This window comes from Chiloscyllium plagiosum, chromosome 30, assembly GCF_004010195.1.
Source record: "Chiloscyllium plagiosum isolate BGI_BamShark_2017 chromosome 30, ASM401019v2, whole genome shotgun sequence".
Classification (NCBI taxonomy): Eukaryota; Metazoa; Chordata; class Chondrichthyes; order Orectolobiformes; family Hemiscylliidae; genus Chiloscyllium; species Chiloscyllium plagiosum.
In genome coordinates, this window is record NC_057739.1 from 16,458,331 (window position 1) to 16,480,024 (window position 21,694).

Below are 21,694 nucleotides of genomic sequence, written 5' to 3' on the forward strand. Positions count from 1 at the left end.
AAGGCTTTCTTTGGCAATTGTACAAAAAAATTTATAGTAAAGTGGGAGTGTGATAAAATGCTTTACATGAGGTCTGTATAAGTGGAGTCATAACCCTATGCACTGGAGCAATGCATGTCATAATTACGGCATGAGTAAGGATTCAGATCCAATATTGTGTTATTAACTCTCTCAGATCTAGACTTCATTTTTGACAAGTGCAGTGTAAATAGAGAGGGATATGCTAGGAAGGTATAGAAATATCCTTTACATATACAGACTTGGGAAAGAATCAAATGAGACACAGCAGATCTCGATAAACAAGTACTCATTGAAAGAATGGTGTCTTTACTCTATGAGAGGTTTGCACTTGAATACAAAGGTATCTCCAAAGTATTGAGAAGTTTTATTTCCCATTAATGTAACATCAGTTAACATGTTTAAGGAGAGCTTCCTCAGACCTGATGAAGGACCAGCACTCCTGGTGTCATGTGGCTTTTGACTTAAATAATTAGGTCAAGCCTATTACAATCCTTGACTCGCAAATTTGATACAGATATTTGGAAAATTCATATGATGTCACAAAGAATAACTTCTTTGTGATAATCTTTCAGAAACTTTCAGGAGAATTTTGCCTTGGACAGTAGTAAGTGGAAAGGTCATTTTACACCTTGACTTACTTTACTTCATTTGAATCAAAGTAATTAGAAATCAGAAGTGATGTGAAATGGACTGCAGACTTGTCACCCATCTTAAACTTATACAAAGTTTGAAGCATGCAGTGAAAAAATTGATCCTGAATTAAACTGGAGATTAGCCCTAGTTCTCTTGAAGTATTTTTCCTCCAATTCCTGTCAGTAGGAACATATCATTCTGTGGTGACATGGGATATCAGGCATGATGCAGCAGAGAGTTCTTGCTTTTTCTTCATTTTTCAATCATTGTTTTCCAATGATTGGAGTTCCAGGCTGCATTTTATAACCTAAAGCCTGTTTGCATCAAGTACTACTCGGGCAGTTAAATTACCACCTGTGTGTTTTTCCCAGCACACTGGGAATGGAAATCTTGTCTATCTAGACCTGTTGGCCAATTGACAGCTCTTCTGAATGGCAATGTCACAGAGGAGGCTCTGGCCATTGCCAGGATGATGTGTACCGGACACCCAAAATCAAAGAGTGAGCTGCACCATAGGTAGGATTATGGAGGAAATGCGTTCAGAGGGTGGAGGGTGTGGGATTAGAGATGTAGGCAGGGCCCGGCAGTAAGAACAAGGATGGAAGAGTAGGGTGAGTATGCTGTGGCATTTATCAGGATTGTCCCTTCCCTCTGTTGTACTCTCCGATCAGGTAGTGAGTGCCTTGGAACAAGGAGCAACCCCCCCCCGCCACCCCCACAATCCATGGGATGTCAAGCTGGATGCACTGTTTTAGCTCTCATGACGGCCACATGTTGATTATCCATCTGCAGCCAGGTAAATACCAGCCATGTCGGAATGAGGCTGAGGGATTATCCAATTTAGGGCATTAATGGTGGAAGAGCAACAAATCCAGCTGTGCACCTTCCCACCCTGACTTAGTTCAAACAGAGGTGGACACACAGCGAGGATCAGGCATAAGACCATAAGACCATAAGACATAGGAGCGGAAGTAAGGCCATTCGGCCCATCGAGTCCACTCCGCCATTCAATCATGGCTGATGGGCATTTCAAATCCACTTACCCGCATTCTCACCGTAGCCCTTAATTCCTTGTGACATCAAGAATTTATCAATTTCTGCCTTGAAGACATTTAGCGTCCCAGCCTGCACTGCACTCTGTGGCAATGAATTCCACAGGCCCACCACTCACTGGCTGAAGAAATGTCTCCGCATTTCTGTTCTGAATTTACCCCCTCTAATTCTAAAGCTGTGTCCACGGGTCCTAGTCTCCTCGCCAAACGGAAACAATTTCCTAGCGTCCACCCTCTCAAAGCCATGTATTATCTTGTAAGTTTCTATTAGATCTCCCCTTAATCTTCTAAACTCCAATGAAAACAATCCCAGGATCCTCAGCCGTTCCTCATATGTTAGACCTACCATTCCAGGGATCATCCGTGTGAATCTCCGCTGGACACGATCCAGTGGGACTCAACTTGCATGTTTACCTTTAGAGAATCCTCAACTAACACTCCCAGATCCCTCTGTACTTTGGCTTTACAAATTTTCTCACTGTTTAGAAAGTAGTCCATGCTTGTATTCTTTTTTCCAAAGTGCAAGACCTCGCATTTGCTCACATTGAATTCTATCAGCCATTTCCTGGACCACTCTTCCAAACTGTCTAGATCCTTCTGCAGCCTCCCTACTTCCTCAGTACTACCTGCCTGTCCACCTAACTTTGTATCATCAGCAAACTTCACTATAATGCCCCCAGTCCCTTCATCCAGATCATTAATATATAGTGTGAACAGCTGCGGCCCCAACACTGAACCCTGCAGGACACCGCTTGTCACCAGCTGCCATTCCGAAAAAGAACCTTTTACCCTAACTCTCTGCCTTCTGTCAAACAGCCAATCCTCAATCCATACCAGTAGCTCACCTCGAACACCATGGGCCCTCACCTTGCTCAGCAGCCTCCTGTGTGGCACCTTATCAAAGGCCTTTTGGAAGTCTGGGTAGATAACATCCACTGGGCTTCCCTGGTCTAACCTACTTGTCACCTCTTCAAAGAACTCCAACAGGTTTTTCAGGCACGACCTCCCCTTACTAAATCCATGTTGACTTGTTCTAATCCAAGCCTGCTCTTCCAAGAATTTAGAAACCTCATCCTTAATGATGGATTATATAATTTTACCAACAACCGAGGTTAGGCTAATTGGCCTATAATTTTCCATCTTTTGCCTTGATCTACAATAGTGATCTTCCAATCATCTGGGACTTTCCCTGACTCCAGTGACTTTTGACAGATCTCAATCAACGCCTCCGCTATTTCCTCAGCCACCTCCCTCAGAACTCTCAGATGTAGCCCATTGGGGCCAAGAGATTTATCAATTTTAAGACCTTTTAGCTTTTCTAGCACTTTCTCTTTTGTAATGGCAACCATACTCAACTCAGCCCCCGACTCCCTTTAATTGTTGGGATATTACTCATGTCTTCCACTGTGAAAACTGATGCAAAGTACTTATTAAGTTTTCCAGCTATTTCCTTATCTCCCATCACTAGGTTTCCAGCATCAGTTTGAAGTGGCCCAATGTCTACTCTTGCCTGTCGTTTGTTTCTTATGTACTGAAAGAAACTTTTACTGTCATTTCTAATATTACTGGCTAGCCAACCTTCATACCACTATCTGCCTAAGTACAAACCTTTGCTGTTTCCACGTGTGCCGTGAGAGACCATAAAATTGTGCTATTTGTCAGAGACACTGTGATTGGTTAAGGCACAGCAGTCAGGAACCTCCATGTTTAGGGAATGGAAAGAAAAGTGGATGAGTCATTCTTGAGCTATTGCTGTGTGTCTCATAGTGGCTGAGTTAAGAGAACAGTTGGCATAAACCATGGCTGGATATTGCCTGACAGTGCTCTTGGATTATTAGCACATGGCCCGTAGGCTTGGACAACATGACAGAAAGGAGACGAGGTGTTAGATAGTGGTTGATTTTGGCAATTAATTGCTGCAATTAATAGTGTAGTAATTCACATTAGTCACAACAATGTTCCACATGGAGATGTGAACCTGAGCAGAGGACAAGAAAAGGCTAAGTTTTCTCACAGGGAACAAGAGGAAATAGTAGATACCCTACTGTCAAAGTAATATTTATGCTTTGGAAAGGGTTCACAGAAAAACAACAGGGATGTTTCTGCTTACTTAGTGCTCTAATTTATGAGAGGAGACTTGCAATTGAACTTTTTTTCACTGTCAGAAAGAAGATTGATGAAAACTGGTCTGTACTTTTAAGCTGCTGAAAGCCACAACTAATAAAGGTGCTCGAAACTATATTTATTTGCCTGCTGATGTAGAACGGACACAGAATTAAGAAAGCTTGAGCAATACTTTATTTTGAAACTAAATAGATTTTTTTTTCAAAAACCACTCCTCCTTTTGGATATCTGAAACAAGAATCTTAGTAAAAAGTGTTTGAAAGGACAGAACTGATAGCTGGTTAAGAATGGATTCTACCATTCTTAAATGAAAGCTATGAAACAAGTATGTCCAACAATGACAGAATGATCCATCGGCATGGCATTTCTGACAAATATTCATCATAGCATAAGAATTTCTCAGAAGGTTCGTGCAAAGCAATGCAGGAGTAAACTATTAATGGAAAATCTGGAGCAATACATAACAATTTCAGAAGATCTATGAGGTCTTCCAAAAAATAAATTCTATCAGGCTTATTGAGGTTATTGTATGTGTTCTTCTGAAAGAATGGGCTTGATCATTCAAAACTGGTCTATTTCTATTTTAACAGGGGATGACATCTAATTGAATAATATTCTCCAATCTTCTGTCCTGAACTGCCACTCCACTTCCTCTGACTTGGGACTTTTTTTGCGTATTTGCTCTTTTTCTTTGCACTACCAAAGAAGAATTATGTTACAGCTCGACAGGACTTGTCATAGAGTAATACAGCACGAAAACAGATCCGTTGGTCCAACCACTCCATGACGACCATGTTCCCAAATTAAACCACTTCCACCTGCATACGTTTGGCCCATATCTCTACAAACATTTCTTAGTCATGTGCTTATCTAAACATCTTTTAACCAATGTTACTGTACCTATACCCACCACTTTCTCTGGATGGTCATTCCACATATGTACTTCTAGGCAAAAATAAAATACCTCTTATGTCTTCTTAAGATCTTTCTCCTCTCACCTTAAAAATATGGCCCCTAGCCTTGAAATTCCCCAGCCTAGGGAAAGGAACCTACCATTCACCCTATCTATGTCCTTCATGATTTTAAAAACCTCCATAAGGTCACCTTGCAACCTCTGACACTCCAGTGAAAGAAGTCACAGCCTATCTAGCCTCTCTTCATAACTCAAACCCTCCATTCCTGGAACCATGCTGGTAAATCCCTTCTGAACTCTCTCCAGCTTCCAATATCCTTCCTGTACAAGGAGACCAGAACGGGACACAGTCCTGCAGAAGATATCTCACCAACACCCTGTAAAACCTCAAAATGCCAACTCAACTCCTATAGTCAAAGGTCTGACCAATGAAGGAAAGTGTGTTAAGAGCTTTTCTAACCACTCTATCTATTTGTGATGCAAACTTCACAGAATTTTGTACCTGAACTCTTAGGCCTCTCTGTTTTACAACACTACCCAAGGCCCTACTTTTATTTGTATCCATCTTACCTTTGTTTTACCAACATGCAATACCTCACACTTATCCGAATTAAACTCCATCTATCTCTCTTCAGCCCATTGATCGAATTGATTAAGAACTCTTTGTAGTCATAGTCGACCTTCTTCATGTCCACTATACCATCAATCTTAGTGTCATCCAGAAACGTAACAGCCATACTTTCTCTATTCTTATCTAAATCATTTATATAAATGACAAGCAAAAATGGATCTAGCACTGAGCCTTTAACTAAGTTATGAATATAGATTGTAAATGCAGTCATTGAAATCCCAGCACTGATCCATGCACCAATCCATGACTTAAAATTTGCCAGTCTGAAAATGGCCTATTTATCTTGACTAAAAGCAACATAATGTGGATATCCGAGATTTGAAGTTAAAACAGAAAGTGCCGGAGAAAATCAGCAGGTCTGGCAGCATCAATTCCAAAGAAGAATCAATATTGGACTCAAAATGTTACTTCTGTTTCTCTGTCCACAGATGCTGCTAGACGTGTTGAGTTTCTCCAGCACTTTCTGTTTTCTTTATCCTGATGCTCTGAGTGTGATTTACCCATTTAAAAACAAATTGGGGGCAATCAGTGGATTAGGTCATGACTAACTTGCCGTCCCCACTTCTGAGAAAACTTAACCCATCATGCATCGATCAGCTTAAGAGCTGGCTGGTAGAGCATTGTTGGATCATAGTTCTCGACACTGATATTCTGGATTTACCAGGAGTTCTTCGCCAATCAGAGGCTGGCAGCCTCTGGGCTGAAGAACTGCTAATTGAGGCTTACATCTCAAGAGGATTCGGAATGGTAAAGATACATTCATAGCATTGGACTTCAGCAGCTTCCTAAAATATGTACACCTATTCTGCCTTTGGTCACCTTTATCTAACTTCCTTCATACTTGATGCGCAATTATGTCCCTGTTAAGCTACGCTATTACTCACAGAAGAAACATGGATTCACCCATCTCTAAATTATACTAAACCATAGTTCCACTTCCTTTGGGTATGTAAATTACTCATTTACCTGCCCTCGTGGTCCTTCCAGGTTGTGAAAATCATGAGTTTGACTAGCCTTTTCCGAGAAGCTTTGGTGACTTTCTGCACTGTGCTCCATACATTAAGGGGAGATGGCGAGGCCCCAGAGGCTGTTATCACTGGACTGTTAATCCAGAGACCCAGGTAATGTTCTAGAAACCTAGGTTCAAATCCCACTACAGCCAATGGTGTAATTTTAATGCAATAAAAATCTGGAATTAAGAGCATGATGATGACCATTGTATTATGATTTCAATTGTCAGAAAAGGATCCATCTAGTTCACTAATGCCCTTTGGGGAAGAAAACTGTTTCATTACCTGGTCTGGCCTATATGTGACTGACTCTTAATTGCCCTCTGGGTAATAAATGCTGGCCTAACCAGTGATGCCGTCATCCCATGAATGAACAAATAAAAATAAAGTACAGGCAAGATGGATCATTGGAAGACAGAGTTTGAGCTGCTGGATGGGGTGAAAATCATGTTTTATGTGACAATGTACTTCCTCAAGGCCAATCATGGTATGAGTTTTGGTAGTTTGGAAGTTTCATCCACTGATAAGAACCTTGACTTTTAAAAGGGTGTTCAGTGCTTAAGAAATGTAAAACTGTCTCATCTTGTATGTTAATACAGATCAGAATGGTCATAACTTAGCCAGTAAAACTGCAAGAATCAACAGAGAATGACTTGTAATTTTCTGCTCATTTCCAACCATTCTTCAATCCACTACACTATGTGTTGAAGCACTGTATTTTAACATACAAATTCAATAACCCTCCTGTTCCTATATGTGACAGTGTTTATCCAACAACTGATTATGGGGGTATAAAATACATTGAACAAGTACACAGCATGTTATGGTATCTTATTATTGAAACAAATCAAAATAATTATATTGTTAAAGGTTCAAACAAGCAATTGGTTCTCCATCATCCTGTTAGATGTGTTTTTATGGCTATGGTTATTGCTTAAGACAGCTGACCTGTCAGATGGGTATGTATGAATGAATTAGGCAGTCTGTCACCATGGGAAAATGCAAAAGGATGAGGGAATGATGTTCAAAAACACAGATATCCCTCCATTTGTATAACTGTAAAAAATTGAAAAAAACTTTCTTCAGGTCAATGAATATAATTAGCAAGGCAAGAATTTGCACTTCTACCAATGACAGCCTACAATCATGTAGTGAAGGGTCTTACCTCACATGATTTAATGCAGTGAATCATTTCAGGGTGTGGGTACCAGTTTAGTCCTGCTGTACAAACAATATTCTGTGAAGAGAAAATAAAATCAGAGCTGTTATAATTGCACTCAGAAGTTTGCTATCTGTGTGGCGTCTGCCTTGATTATCCGCACTGGTTTATACATGGTGATTTAGTGTACCAGACTGCAGAGCAAAGCAAGGTCACATGGATTTCTCAATGTCATGGCTGACTCACAACCAAGCAAGGTTTAAGTGGTGATTTGTTAAAAGCCTTTCACTTGTGTCCTCCTGTAACATAAAGCACTATTTCTAGCGTTTGTTGGCCAGTCCTAATTGAAAGATGTATTTTAATAGCTTGATATACAAGGTGTTATCATTCAATATCTCAACAGGTCAAAATGTTGGATGTTAGAATTAAATGTAGAATTATGGTTATTTGGAGTGATTATAATGCAACAATCTAATTCATGACTTAAGATGTTTAACATAACAGAATTGAATAGCTGGAATGAACTCCATGTTTACAAGGGAGGATGGCAAGGAATGGTTATAAGACAGCAATCAGTGGTAAGACAGCAATTCTTCATTTCATAAACAATGCTGTATATATATTTATTCACTGAGCTTCTGAAATTAGACTGATTAATCCCTATTTTGTCATCTTTAATGCGTGTTTTCAAGGTTTTCATCAGTTAGTCTGCAGTTGGTGGAGACAACTTGCAATTATATTCAGATATATACTGCCACTCTAGAATTTTAACTGCTTATCTAACACTCTTAATTGACTCTTAATTTTAAATTTGCTGCTATAAAATGGCTTGGAAAATTTTACATGATTTATCCAATGGCTGGTAATGTCTGACCTTCATTCAGGTGGCCTTATGTGAGCGCTGTCTCCATGACATATCCTTTTATTGTTTCAGGTGCAATCATGTTTCCTCATTTTACTATCAGTGTATGATATTATACAGCAACAAAAGATTCTGTGTTTTAAACCCCATTCCCTTTACACACAATACATATTTGCCATGCTTTTGTACAAGTTTTAGCTCTTTGAGATTCTGTTGCTTCCCCTCAAATCAATCATCATTGCTCTCTGGGAAAAGGAGTTCCACACATTAACAGTCATTTAATAGAGATAAAAGTTTTCCTCTTAAATCATCTGAAATTGAAACTCCTTCTCTTTAAGCTGTTCCCTCTAATCCTGGTCCCTTCAAAGGCAACAATACTCTCAGCATCCACCCTGGTAAGTCCCCTCAGGATCTTGCATATTTCAATAAGAGCTCCCTTTATCCTTCTGAACTCCGGTGGATACAGGCTCAACACTTCCTCACAAGACAATCCCTTCATCTGTTGCACAAACCTTCTCTGAACTGTTTCTAATGTAATTATTACCTTTCTTAAGCAAGGAAACTAAAATGGCACACAATACTTCAAGGTAGCATCACCAATGCCCTGTACAACTGTAGACAAATATTCCTAATTCTATATTCCATTCCTTTTTCAGTGAACAGCAACATTCAATTTGCTTCTGACTTACTTGAGATACTTGCATGTTGACTTTTTGTGAATTTCTGAGGAACCTAGAATCCTCTATACTGCAGAATTTTTCAATTTCTCTCCATTGAAATAGTCCATTTTTTCCTGCAAAATAGACAACTCCACATTTTCCCACGTGGTGTCAACTCTGCCTCTAACACAGAACACAGTATTTCCAATCACCGTGCAGAGCAAAGAAGGAAGAACAAAACCACACTTGCTGAAAGTTCAAAGATAATCCCTTTAATCATTTAACTGTTATGGTCAGCTTGGAGCATTTAAAAAGCACGTTAGTGGGAACTTGGAAGTCCAAAATGACAGACCTGCCATCAAGTCAATGACAGAAGCTGTCTGATACTACCAACCCCCTCAACGTACCTGTTTCCATGGTATATGTGGCATGCCTACACCAGCACTCTTATGGTAAAGATGCATTGCACAGGTTGTGCTGAGAACATTCCAGCATTTTGAGTTTTGAGCTTCTCGAAACCTGTGCTACAAAGCTTAATTTTTATGCCTTTATTTTCTGCAGTTTGTTGCTTTTTAAGTTCATCTGCTATAATGTGTATATGAAAGTTTTTTTAAAAAATAAGTGGGCTTTCATTCCTACAAGTGTCCATGATACAACTGATCTCAGTTATCTCTTTTTATGTAATGTGTGACTTACTGAATAAGTTGATGTAACTGCATAGAAACCCTGAGTACAAGGTTGGCTGTTGATGATATGCAATTAAAAATTTAGTTCCTTTAAATTTCCACTTTATGAATAAAATTTGAAAAGTTTTAATTGACTATAAGCTGGTGGTGATTATCTTGCTTGAATTACAAGGAGTTTGACTGCAGAATCTTGCTCCTTAATGTAATTTCAATGACTGATCAAATTACCTCACTCCCGATTTCAATGTCCCATTTGAAGCCCATTGTGGCTCTTCCCAAATTATTTTTCTTGTGTGTTGAAATAAAAAAAAACTTGGAAATCATCCAAGGTTGTAATTATCTGTAATTGCAAAGACTCATTTTATATTTAAATTATACTAAAATCTGTTTTTTTTTCCAATTTTTTTCTTTCTCATCCAGAGTTGGTGTAATTAGAGAATAGTAGGAAATTTGCATGTTTCTTGAGATATGCAAGGGATGGATTGCAAAACAATCTTTAGGGGCAGACTGGACCAGAAGAAGAGACCTTGTCAATCAAGTTTGTTATCTTCTGTCCTGTAGTACACACTTGAGATGGAAATAGCATAGTGACAGAGGCAAAGGATTTTCAGTTCCAATCTTTTGTAGAATTACTGCCCTGCCCAAGGAGACAAATGCTGGATGCTTGCATTCGATAAACCCATTGGCGTGTGCACTTTAAAAGAAGGATGAAAAGCAACACTAGGCATTAATATAGCATAGAAATCCAGAAATCTGTGCGTAATTTAATGACGGAAATAAAGGGAGCCTAACATGACAAGACTGGTCCCCGCCATCAGATTCAATTCCAATAAGCTACTCATCAAATCCCTTCAAATCCAACCTGATATGTCACTAAAACTGAGGCTGTGTAACATATGCAGGGACTGAAATCTTATAAAGTTATTTATGTGTATAATTTTTACCGTGTGACGTGGATGACATTGGCAAGGCCATCATTTATTGATGACCTCTCATTGTCCTTCCAAGCCTCATTCTCAAATATGATTGACTAATCTGCTCTGTCATTTCAGAAGGTTATTAAGAGTTAATCATGTTGGTCTGGGTCTGTGGTCAGATCAGGAGAGGATACGTGATTTTCTTCTTTAAGGGGGTATTAGTGAACCAATTGGGTTTTTACAAGAATTTGATGGTTTCAGTCAAAGTGGCTGCAACACAACTTTTTTATTCTCCATTTGTCTGATGAGCTGATTTTGAAATTCATTGCTGCCATGATGGGGTTTATTACATTTTATTTCCCTGTGTATAAACAAGACAATCATACTGTGTCGCGTTCAGATTCAGCAACACAGAATTGCATTGTTGTATCTTGATGTAAACACTTTCAGAGAATGGTTACTGAGCTTGTGAACACTCTTGTTCCACCATATGTTCACAATGAACACGCTTACACAGAACAAGTTCATTTTGGCGCTTTTAATGTCCTGTCATGTCAGTACAACAGGGAAACAGGAACATGGTTTGAACTGCAGCCTGCTACATCAGTGCTGATATTTGGTCAACATTTATTCGCAAATGTTTAATAAAACAAACAATTCCAAGAATAGTTCTATCTCATGGCTTTCTGAACAGAGTGATTTGGTGCAGTGCATCAGTTGGTACATTATTACCCTTAAACGCATTCTGCCTGAGGAATCTTGCATAAAATGTAGGAGGGAGCAAAAACGATGCTTTCTGTACAACAACAAACAACTTGCCACATTAAAATCCAGAGAATGTTCACAAGACTGATACCAGATATGGGAGGGACTGTCTTACAAGGAGAAGTTAAATAGATTGGACCTGCCCTCATTGGAATACAAAAAAATGAAAGGTGACGTTATTGAAGTGCACAAGATTCTTAGATGACCTGACAGGGTAGATGTGGAAAGATTGTTTCCCCTTCTGGGAGAGTCTTGGACCAATGGGCATAATCTCAGAATAAAAGGAATTTCACCCCTGAGGGTAGTGAATTTATGGAATTCTTTACCATCAAGGCCTATTGAGCCTAGATCATTAAGTATATTCAAGGCTGAGACAGGTTAATTTTTAACTAAGGAAATTAAGGGTTATTGGGGAAAAGGCAAGAAAGTCGAAAATGATCAGAGCAGCCATGATCTCATTAAACGACAAAGCAGACTGGAGGGGCTGAATGGCCTCCTTCTGCTCCTATGTCTTATTGCCTTATGCACTTAGTTCAGAAACCTCTATTGCTACAATAAAGGCCATGTTACAGATTATACACGTCTGCAGACAGAATGTTTTTATGTACTTATCATACACATGTCAAAACTTCAATCATTCATATAATCCAAATAAGGTCTCAAAGTCTAAAATGCAAAACAGCAATATCAAGCACCGAATATTGGATTGATAACGTTTGGATTAAAATTTGCAATAAAAGCATCATCTTCCACAATGTGGACACTGTCCAAAATGTTGGACTTGCTAGCCAGTAATTGGGTTGCCTGTAATTAGGCAAAATTATTTAAATGAAAGGAGTTTCATTCACACTACTTAAAACCAACCTTTGCCTTTGGAGGACTCATCCAGTATTTTACATCATCTGAGGTCATGTTGCTTGGTAAAATGACTGCATCATTTTGATGTAACAAACAGGAAGGTGTACATTCTGCACCTGAAAGAAACCAAACAGTATTTTTCTGAGAATGTATTTATCTCTGTGCTCTCCTGATTTCAGACTTTTTATACAGTAATTTTGCACATATTTCAAATACAAATGTGAAAAATGGGAGATTCATTCCTTGAAGTATGATTAAGCAGTGTAAGTTTGTGCTTTCCTATGTTAGCATACCAGTGAGTTAACATCTGATTGCTATTCTGACAAAGTTTCTAACATATGTATTTATAGCAGTCTGAAGCATTTGTGAAAATTCTAGCAAGAGGCGTTTTTTTTCCCCTTAAGAACAGAATGTTCACCTAAAGGTTTATTTGAGTCAACATGTTGAAAGACTTCTTCAAGCAGGAAGAACTGCAGCTGGAAATCCATAATACTTTCATTATGAGATGGTATATTTCTAGCAAAAGTGTAATGAGGTGACCATGCTGGAAAGGAGGCTGCGTTCCATTTTATGGAACTGCAAGTAACAGTTGACTTTGTAGGCTATAGCTTTAAGACTAGGTTAACTGTATCTTAAGTGCGGTATGTACTAGGTTGCTTCTGATGAAATCGCTCCCTGCTAAAACACTGCACCTTAATGGGCATGACTTCTTTGCAGGAATTACAGCATTCAATTACGTATGCCAACTGAACTAGCTCATCACACTCAGCGTGCTGGTGAATCTTCCTTACTGTTGTATCTGTTTAACCTTACTCATTTACACCATGCAATCTTATTCTGCAAAGATGTAATTAGTGTAACACTCATCTTAAAAAACGCAAAATAAGAAAGTCTTAATGCTAAAATGAGCAAACAATGCTTGCACAAAATATTAGTTTTTGTGCATTACGCATAATTTAATATAAAAATAATTTTACCAAAGCATACATTTTTGATTCATTTATTATTTTCTTCCTAAAGTAGCATCTGTAATAAATTTCTGCAAGTCAGACTGTCGTAATGAAAATCCTTCCTATACTGACAACACACTACATTCCATGGAGCTGAGCAGTCCCAGAATTGATGGAATAAGGATATTTAAGCACTATGGATAGCTCCACAATTCCAAATACACATACTAATCTGTCTACCTCCTTTCTCCTTAACTAATCAGGCATCAGTCATGCCTGAATAAACAGCACAGATCGAGTAACCCTTAAACTTACCACTGTATTTTATACTAATTAACTTAAACCACTGGAGAGAATGTACTCCACTAAGTTGAGCGTCGAAGGATCAAGGCATCTCCATCGGGACTGAGTGTTTAACCAGGCAGGGTGCCATTTAGTTCAGAATTTATAGGTTGCACAGAGCTTTCAACTTAAACAACTGAAGGTCTGTTGAGGACGTTCCATTAAAAAAAAAGTATGGTACCCAGAACGCAAGCAGAGCTAAATAGCAATCATTCACCTGCTTGAGCGCTTATAGAGGCCAGTGGCTGCATTTGCAGCAGTAGATCACATTTACAGTTACATCTAAAGAAGAATAGTAGACATTAAATATTGAAGGTGAAAATGTGTTGCTGGAAAAGCGCAGCAGGTCAGGCAGCATCCAAGGAGCAGGAGAATCGACGTTTCGGGCATGAGCCCTTCTTCAGGAATTAAATATTGAAGCCAACTTTTTTTCAAATTACGTTTTTGATCTATAATGAAAGGTTAGGATGTGGAAGGTCGTGTTATGAACTGGACAAAAGTCAGCAGAGTATCTTTGTACTCGAGCTCTTGTTTCGTCTTACCAGGAGATATGTTTTGGAGGTTCATGATAATAAAGTGTCCATAAGCTAGATTGGCATTCACTGCCACTCAATAATATTATAAAAGCAAAGGCAGGCATTGAGATTAATCTTAATTGTGATGCCTAGAATTCCTCAAGTTTTGTTTCAATTTACTCTTTTTTGCACATTTTATGCAAATTGACAACAAATTCAGTGGTAGTTCTGGCCATCCATGTCATGCTTAAAATTTCAAACATAGCTCTGATCTCCTTGTACTCAGACTTTTCTTCTAAAATAATGATTCATCAGAAAATTACTGGTTGACAGGTTTTCAACTTTCTCAAAATTGGGTCAAAAGTGTTATAACTTTAGTACATGACACAGAACAAGAAAACTTGGAGACAAAATGTTTGTTGACCAAGGGCTGATTTTTTTTGTCACAGTGCACTCTCTAATTATGTAAAACTTCTGGAGATCATTTTCAAAATCAACTCAAATATAATAAAATAAAATCAGGAATAGAATTTCTGCAACTTCGAACGTTTATTTGCCCAGATACAGGCAGGGCAAGATGTTATGACGCATAAAATGTTATCTGCAAAGCATAACATGAAAAAGTGACAGAAGTTATGAGAATAATTGAAGAGTGTACTATTTAATATTAAGCTGCTCTTAAGTTTACATTAGGCATCAAGTCTTTTTATTCCTTCAATCCACTTTGTTTTCTTTCCTCCTGGGCTGATATCGGTAGGTTAATGTCCTCTGTTCTACCCAAATCATGTTGGAGAGGAATGTCAAATATGATTTGTGTTTTTTTTGTTGTTCCCCCTTTATTTTTCCCTGTAGGAAGAATTTGACCTCCAGCAGCTTATCTCTGTTTGATGATGTAATGAGGTTGGGTGGTAGTGAATCTGCCATGTCTGCATTTCAGAACACAATGTTTCAATCACCATTGTCCACATTGTAGTAGACAGAATTGCCATTGTACTGCCTTGGTGATCTTTAGTGATGGAAACTCTCATAAATTGTGGCCTTATTTGACACAGTCAATGAGCAGTACATTAGTTTCAAGGTGAGAGGGGAAATATTTAAAAAGGACTTAAAGGGTAGCTTTTTCACGCAGATGGTGGTGCATGTAAGGAATGAGCTACCAGAGGAGGTGGTGAAGGCAAGTGCAATTACATAATTTAAAAGGCACCTGGATGGATATATGAAGAGGAAGTTTGTAGGGATATGAGCCAAATGCTGGCAAATGGGACTCGAGCAGTTTAGGACATCTTGCCGGCAAGGATGAGTTGGACTGAAGGGTTTGTTTCTGTGCTGTATAACACTATGACTTTATAAATAAAAATTACTAAGTTGCTGTTGCTTTGCTGCTGTTGCTTTTTGAACACTGTCCCTCACATTGTGTTGTTTCTCAATCAGCTATAGCCCTTCATGATTAAGTAGTTTCTGTTGGAATTATGATTCATATGCAAGACAAATGTATGGACATGAGAAAATGATTGTTCTGGTGGACTCAAAGGATAAATCCAATAGAAGTCCTTTGGAACACTTGCAAAGTTGGGAGAATCATGCGTTGGTGCACTTCATGAGATGCTCTCTTTTGGAACAGAGACTTTGCCCATTCCTACAGGGCCATGGATGTGTAGGGCATTGTAGGTCAGAAAGCAGAGACTCACTAAGTCCCACGCTGGTGGGTTTTAGATTCAATTGGCAGAAGGAGATCTGATGTCAACACAAGTGTGCCTGTCCCAGCCTGATATAAACAAAGTTAAAAATCACACAACACCAGGTTCTCGTCCAACAGGTTTAATTGGAAGCACACTAGCTTTCGGAGTGACGCTCCTTCATCAGGTGATAGTATAGGGCTCAATCGTAACACAGAATTTATAGCAAAAATTTGCAGTGTGATGTAACTGAAATTATACATTGAAAAATTGATTGTCTGTTAAGCCGTTCTAACAGCCCCCCACTATCGCCTGATGAAGGAGCGTCGCTCGAAAGCTAGTGTGCTTCCAATTAAACCTGTTGGACTATAACCTGGTGTTGTGTGATTTTTAACTTTGTACACCCCAGTCCAATACCGGCATCTCCAAATCATGATATAAACAAGTGTGAGATGGAAGTTCAGGCACAGTTTGGGGTCAGGGCCCCCAAGATCTCTCCACATCTAGAAAAAGGCATTCTGGTACTTCCCAACTCTTCATCAAGTTCCCCAACACTGAGTAGTCAGCAACCTCTAAAATTCTGGGATCTTCGAATAATGTGTCCCAAAAAAACTAAAAGCCCACTAATGCAGCCCCACAGTACCATCTCCTTCCCCCTCTGGATAACAAGATCATTGATCACGATCAGTGTTCACAATTAGGATGAACCCAGCATAAGTCCTGGTAGGTTACAGCCAGTCACCTTGCTTAGGCAATCATGTGGGTTTCTCAACATGAATAACTGCAGCAAAACCAGCCATTACATAAGACAACATGTTAATTGAAAAGGACATTGGGAGATTTTGTAATTCTGATACATCAATGGCCACTGTCATAATTCTACTCCAATCAAATACATGCATTGCTTTCACTGAAAAGCTAGGTAAACGTAAAGAGAAAAGGATAGAAGGTTTCACTAAGAGGGTTGACGAAAGGAAATGTGAAACAAAAATGCTAGCATGAATTAGTTAGATGAAATGATTGGGTCATGTAAATCTATGTAACTCTAACTAACTCCTAAATTTGAAAATTTTCTTCACATCATTCCATTGCCATGTTACCTATGCCATAGCCGTCTTTGCAGTTCAGTCTAATTTGACTGTTGAGGCGATGCGGTTGTGGGCAGTCTCCTTTCATTGAGCTGCAGATCTGAAGAGAGCCATTCCATGTTCCATCCTTCCTGCAGCGAATCAAGTTATTGATAGGTTCCTACAAAATATTACATGGGCACAATCAAGTCACAAAAATCCAATGACCTTTAAATTTCCACCAAGCACAGCAGCAAACCACAATAAACCATATTTCTGCACTTAAACTGCTTTCATTATTGTGCAAATTTGAGGTTTCTGTTTGATTGAACTTGATGTAAAGAGGTCTGTGCTTTCACTTTTGATATTTCATGCCTCACTGGGATAAAGTGCTGGAAATCAAGTCCCACTACAGAGGAACCTCGATTATCTAAAGGACATGGATGGGGTTAATCGAATGACAGATAATCGATGCTGGATAACATAGCTAGCCATGCATTGGGACCTTGTGATCTTGTTTGGATGTTCCGATGTTCGGTTAATCGAATGCCGGATAATTGAGGTTCCTCTGTACTTGGGTGGACAGATCAGGTGCCTGTACTAAATAAGAATGACTATTTATTTCAAATAAGTAGATTCTGGCTACAGGTCAACAACTATGAACTGTTAACATATAACATCTCTACTAGTTAAAATTCTAATCCACTTATTAACCTCTCTTTACACACAAAGAGGCAGAGACAAAAAAAAATACAGTTATCAATGGAGAAAAAACTGATAAGGCAGTTCAGTGGTCTCTGTCCAGAGTTCATTGAGTTGATCATCTTGTTACCTATCACATTTCCGACGCCCCTCTCCCAAGTCCCTCCTCCCTACCTTTTATCTTAGCCTGCTGGACAAACTTTCCCCATTCCTGAAGAAGGGCTTATGCCCGAAACGTCGATTCTCCTGTTCCCTGGATGCTGCCTGACCTGCTGCGCTTTTCCAGCAACACATTTCCAGCTCTGATCTCCAGCATCTGCAGACCTCACTTTCTCCTCAAAGATCATCTTGTTTTGCCAGGCCTTGCTAATCTTTGATCTCTCTTCTCCACGTACTTTCTCTTACTTTCAGGAGGCACAAGACAATTGGTTCACAACTTATAAAGTCTCTGACTTATTGATTAAGAACAGTAGCTTACAGCACCAGGACAGTGAAAATAAATTAGCTTTCTTCAGGCTTTGAATACTTTTTATGGCAAGAAAATAGATAGGACTGCCCTTTCCAGAAGTCCAAAGGCTTCTGAACCCATCATATCCACAAGCTGCTCAGGTACTTGAGAACTAATCATATAGTTTTTGATAGGCTGAAGGTCTTTGTCATTGACAACTGGTCACCACACCGCAGACTAATGAACTGCTTATCCAGCCAAATCTCCCCTTGCACACGTCCCCTCCCTCTGGTTTATCTTTAGTAACCTTGCCCCACTGCTTGAAGAGCACTTAGAAAGAGTGTCAGTTCAGCCTGCTTCTAAAATGTTCAGTAATCCCTTCCACAATCTTTGCTTTTGAAAACAGTCCATTTTGTATTTCAATCACAATCCAAAATAGTGGAAATATTTTTTTAAAAACTGCCTTTAAAAAGGCTTTACAAGGTTCAAGCTTCCTGCTTCAGCAAATTGGGAAGCAGTCATTTTTAATGTGCAAGTTGAGATCCAATGACTTAAATCAGGGCCTGATCACCAGCTTGGCCATGAACTTATGAAAACCTGTGTACCTGTTTCTCAGATGATGGAACTGAAGTGTCCCGTGCGAGTTTACTGGTGAGTTAATGTTTTCATAAGCCTTCTATGGTTTAAAAACTAAAGAGAGCCAGTGCCAAGCCATGACCTTCACACTGTATATACTCTTCAACCCAAGCCCCGAGGCCCTCAATCCAGTCCGTTGTCTACTTGGTGTCTGCAACTCATTTGCTAGATGTAAGTAAGGCTGGGAGTGGTAGTGACTGATTTTTCTTATGACTGTCCTTCATCTGAACAAAGCATGACATCCAAGCCTGCAGATGTAATGTTCGAATATACTTTATTTATTTCTTTGGTCTTAGTTCTTAAAGTTTTGTAATTCATCACTTTCAAAGTTGAACTCTGTGAAAAGGTGGCACAAACAGAAAAGTAGGTGTCTGAATTTCAAATAAGCTGCAAGGGAGGCATTCTACAGGGACAGTGCTAAATTATAAAGGTTAACACTTGGTATCATCAAAGATGCCACCAGTGAAAATTAAATCACGCTTTTTATTATTCTTCATGTTGAGAAAGACATTGGAAATCCAGGGATTCCTAAAGGGAGCTGGAAGTTCCCAACGTTAGAAAGCCCTCATTTACCACATCTATATTAACTGGTGTCCATCTGTACTGAAAACTGTTTGCACTGCACATTATAAAGTTTCAGACAGTGATGTGAGTCCGTCTGCTGAGAGAAACCCTCATAAAACAGGGGAAAAAAATTCTTGTAAAGATTTTTGTGAGCTAAAATTAGCAACTAAGTATTTCTTATTCCAAACAGGCAGCAACATTTCTCCTTTACAGCTTTCCTACTTGAAAGCTCATTTTCTAACTTTCCACACATAAAACGTTTGGAATCCTCAATACTTACACTCTCATTGTTGGCATCACTGCAGTTCACCCAGCAAACACTGTTAAACTGGAAGCCATTTGTACACTGGTAAACCCCGTGAAATTTTGCTGGGACTGCCTCACACATGACGGGGACGCACACGGCCTCCTGCCAACTTCCATCCTCAGTGCACCTGGTCTTGAAATTTCTCCTATAAAACGAAAAACTGAAATTTGAAACTGATTGTGTTGAAGAATTAACTGCATCAAAATCCCTGCTGAAACCCCTATGGCTAAGGATTTTTTTTTCAGAAACTAGAATAGGCAATCTTTATAGCTTGTTTCAGTGTTTCCTCACAGAAATAACAGATGCATTACATATATTCTGCTTTTAACACATCCTGAAGTTCTTCAAACACTGGAAGCCCAGGGAGAAGAGAACACACAGCAAGCAGAAGCGTTTGGATAGATGACTGAAAACATCACGACTTTCAGCAGTGTTTTTGGAAAAGGGGGAGAAACTGAGCAAATGCAGCTTGTACATGGAGCAGATGAAGCAGGTGCAATACAACATTAGCCAGGATCAAATGGTGATGGATCTGAGTTGAGTGAATCTAGGATGGAAGAAAGCACAGAATTAAGAAGCCCCACTCAAGAAATCTACAGTGAATTTGGTTTTCCATGTAACCAAGACATAGGTCTCCAAGATAAAAATAAAATCTTCTTTCCCTCAAAACTGAATTCACATTTTGAATAACTGAAATATGGAAATTTGTACATATTTCCAGAATTTTGAAGGACTGACTAAATAAAAGGATTATGCGGCAAAGATTATAATGTTTCAAATTGAATGATATAAAGTGACACTTCAGCTTGCTGTGCACAAAATATTTCAGAATTGTACTTCTGGTTTTCCGACTGCAGCAAAAATTAAATTGCATATTTAAAAGCAGGACTATAAGTAACTGAATCAAATTACAGTCCTAAAGCAGAATCTTTAATGAATGAGGAGGTCACTAGATATTGAAAAACTATTATGTCAAGGTTACAGGGCTGCCTATTAGTATGCAACACCACTTTCAGATTGTCTGTGTTGTACTGTTCTAACATTTCATTTGTTTTTTTTCTTTAATGATACAGCTTAAGTTGTTGTGATTTTGCAGATTAAAATGGTATACCTTGCATAATTTATGCAGGATTCCTGCTCCCCCTTAAAATCTGGCAAGAGTGCCCAGGATCATTCTCCTCCTTTGTCAAGCCTAATAAGCATAGATTTGACAGTAAGTGAACCTGTCTGACAAGTGTTTGATTGGTCATCCCAGTCAAAGTGTTCCCAAAGGACACTTGTTAGATAATGAGGTCTATTGATTTTGAAAAGAAATGCATTTCTGTCAACCCCAGCTAGTTAAAATTGCATTTGGCTTGCTTTCTCCCTTGTTTAGTTAACTGCTTGATGTTTCACCTCCTTTTCTCTCTTTTCTCTTTGTCTGGCTAGGAGAGTGAGCAAAGGAGCCAGCTGCGGTGTCTCTGCCACAAATAGTTGGCTACAAGGAGGCACGAGGAAGTACTATTGGAGTGATTCTAAGTTCATAAGTAAAAACATTTTCATCAATGAAGGTGAAACATTCTTGCTGTGATTAGAAACTTGTGATGTGAAACATTCTAGGGAAATTCCACATGCTTGAAAATATGTCCCATTGGGCAAAGTGTAGGATCATCAGTGGACTGGGTAACTCTATCACTCAAAGTGATTTACATTTATATTTCAACTACTTTAGCCAGTGGGGGAGTAATATCTATTATCTGCAGGTTCCTTGAAGAGGCATTGTTACAATTGGTTCTCTTGTTCCCACGGATAAATCTTTGAACTGCAGAAACGTTAAGTGTAAGTGAATTAAGGGTGACCCTTGGGAGAGCAATACCCCTGATCAGTTCGTTATACTTTCACTGCTATAACTGGTTCCCCTAATGCTTTGTCAGAAACACAGAGCCATGAACATACAAACATAGTGAAGCATACTGTTCATACACTTACAATCAGGATGACAAAGGTTATGAACGGAAATACACTTCGGGTTTAAAAATTAGCAGAATCGGGGGAAATTTCATTCTTCCAAGATGAAAAAGGTTGGACTGGGCTCTCAGGATGTGTCCTCCCAAGTTCAACTGTCATTCGGCAAGCACATGGAAGGAAATCTCTCTCTCTCTCTCTATTTTCACCCTTTTTCAGTTATTCTATGCAAAGAGGCATGAATCTGCCCTGA

General features: G+C 39.1%; 1 protein-coding gene across 3 annotated transcripts in view; it reads right to left on the reverse strand.

The window, feature by feature from the left end:
- The window catches only part of LOC122564761 (pappalysin-1-like), a 326,083-nt gene that overhangs the window by 75,595 nt on the left and 228,794 nt on the right, over positions 1-21,694 (reverse strand). For all 3 annotated transcript variants that reach the window (XM_043719939.1, XM_043719938.1, XM_043719937.1), the window contains exons 17-20: positions 19,471-19,642; positions 16,874-17,021; positions 12,297-12,406; positions 7,550-7,621 (exon numbers count right to left, since the gene is read on the reverse strand). In XM_043719939.1, coding sequence (XP_043575874.1) covers positions 7,550-7,621; positions 12,297-12,406; positions 16,874-17,021; positions 19,471-19,642 — 502 coding nt within the window. The remainder of the gene's footprint in view (positions 1-7,549; positions 7,622-12,296; positions 12,407-16,873; positions 17,022-19,470; positions 19,643-21,694) is intronic.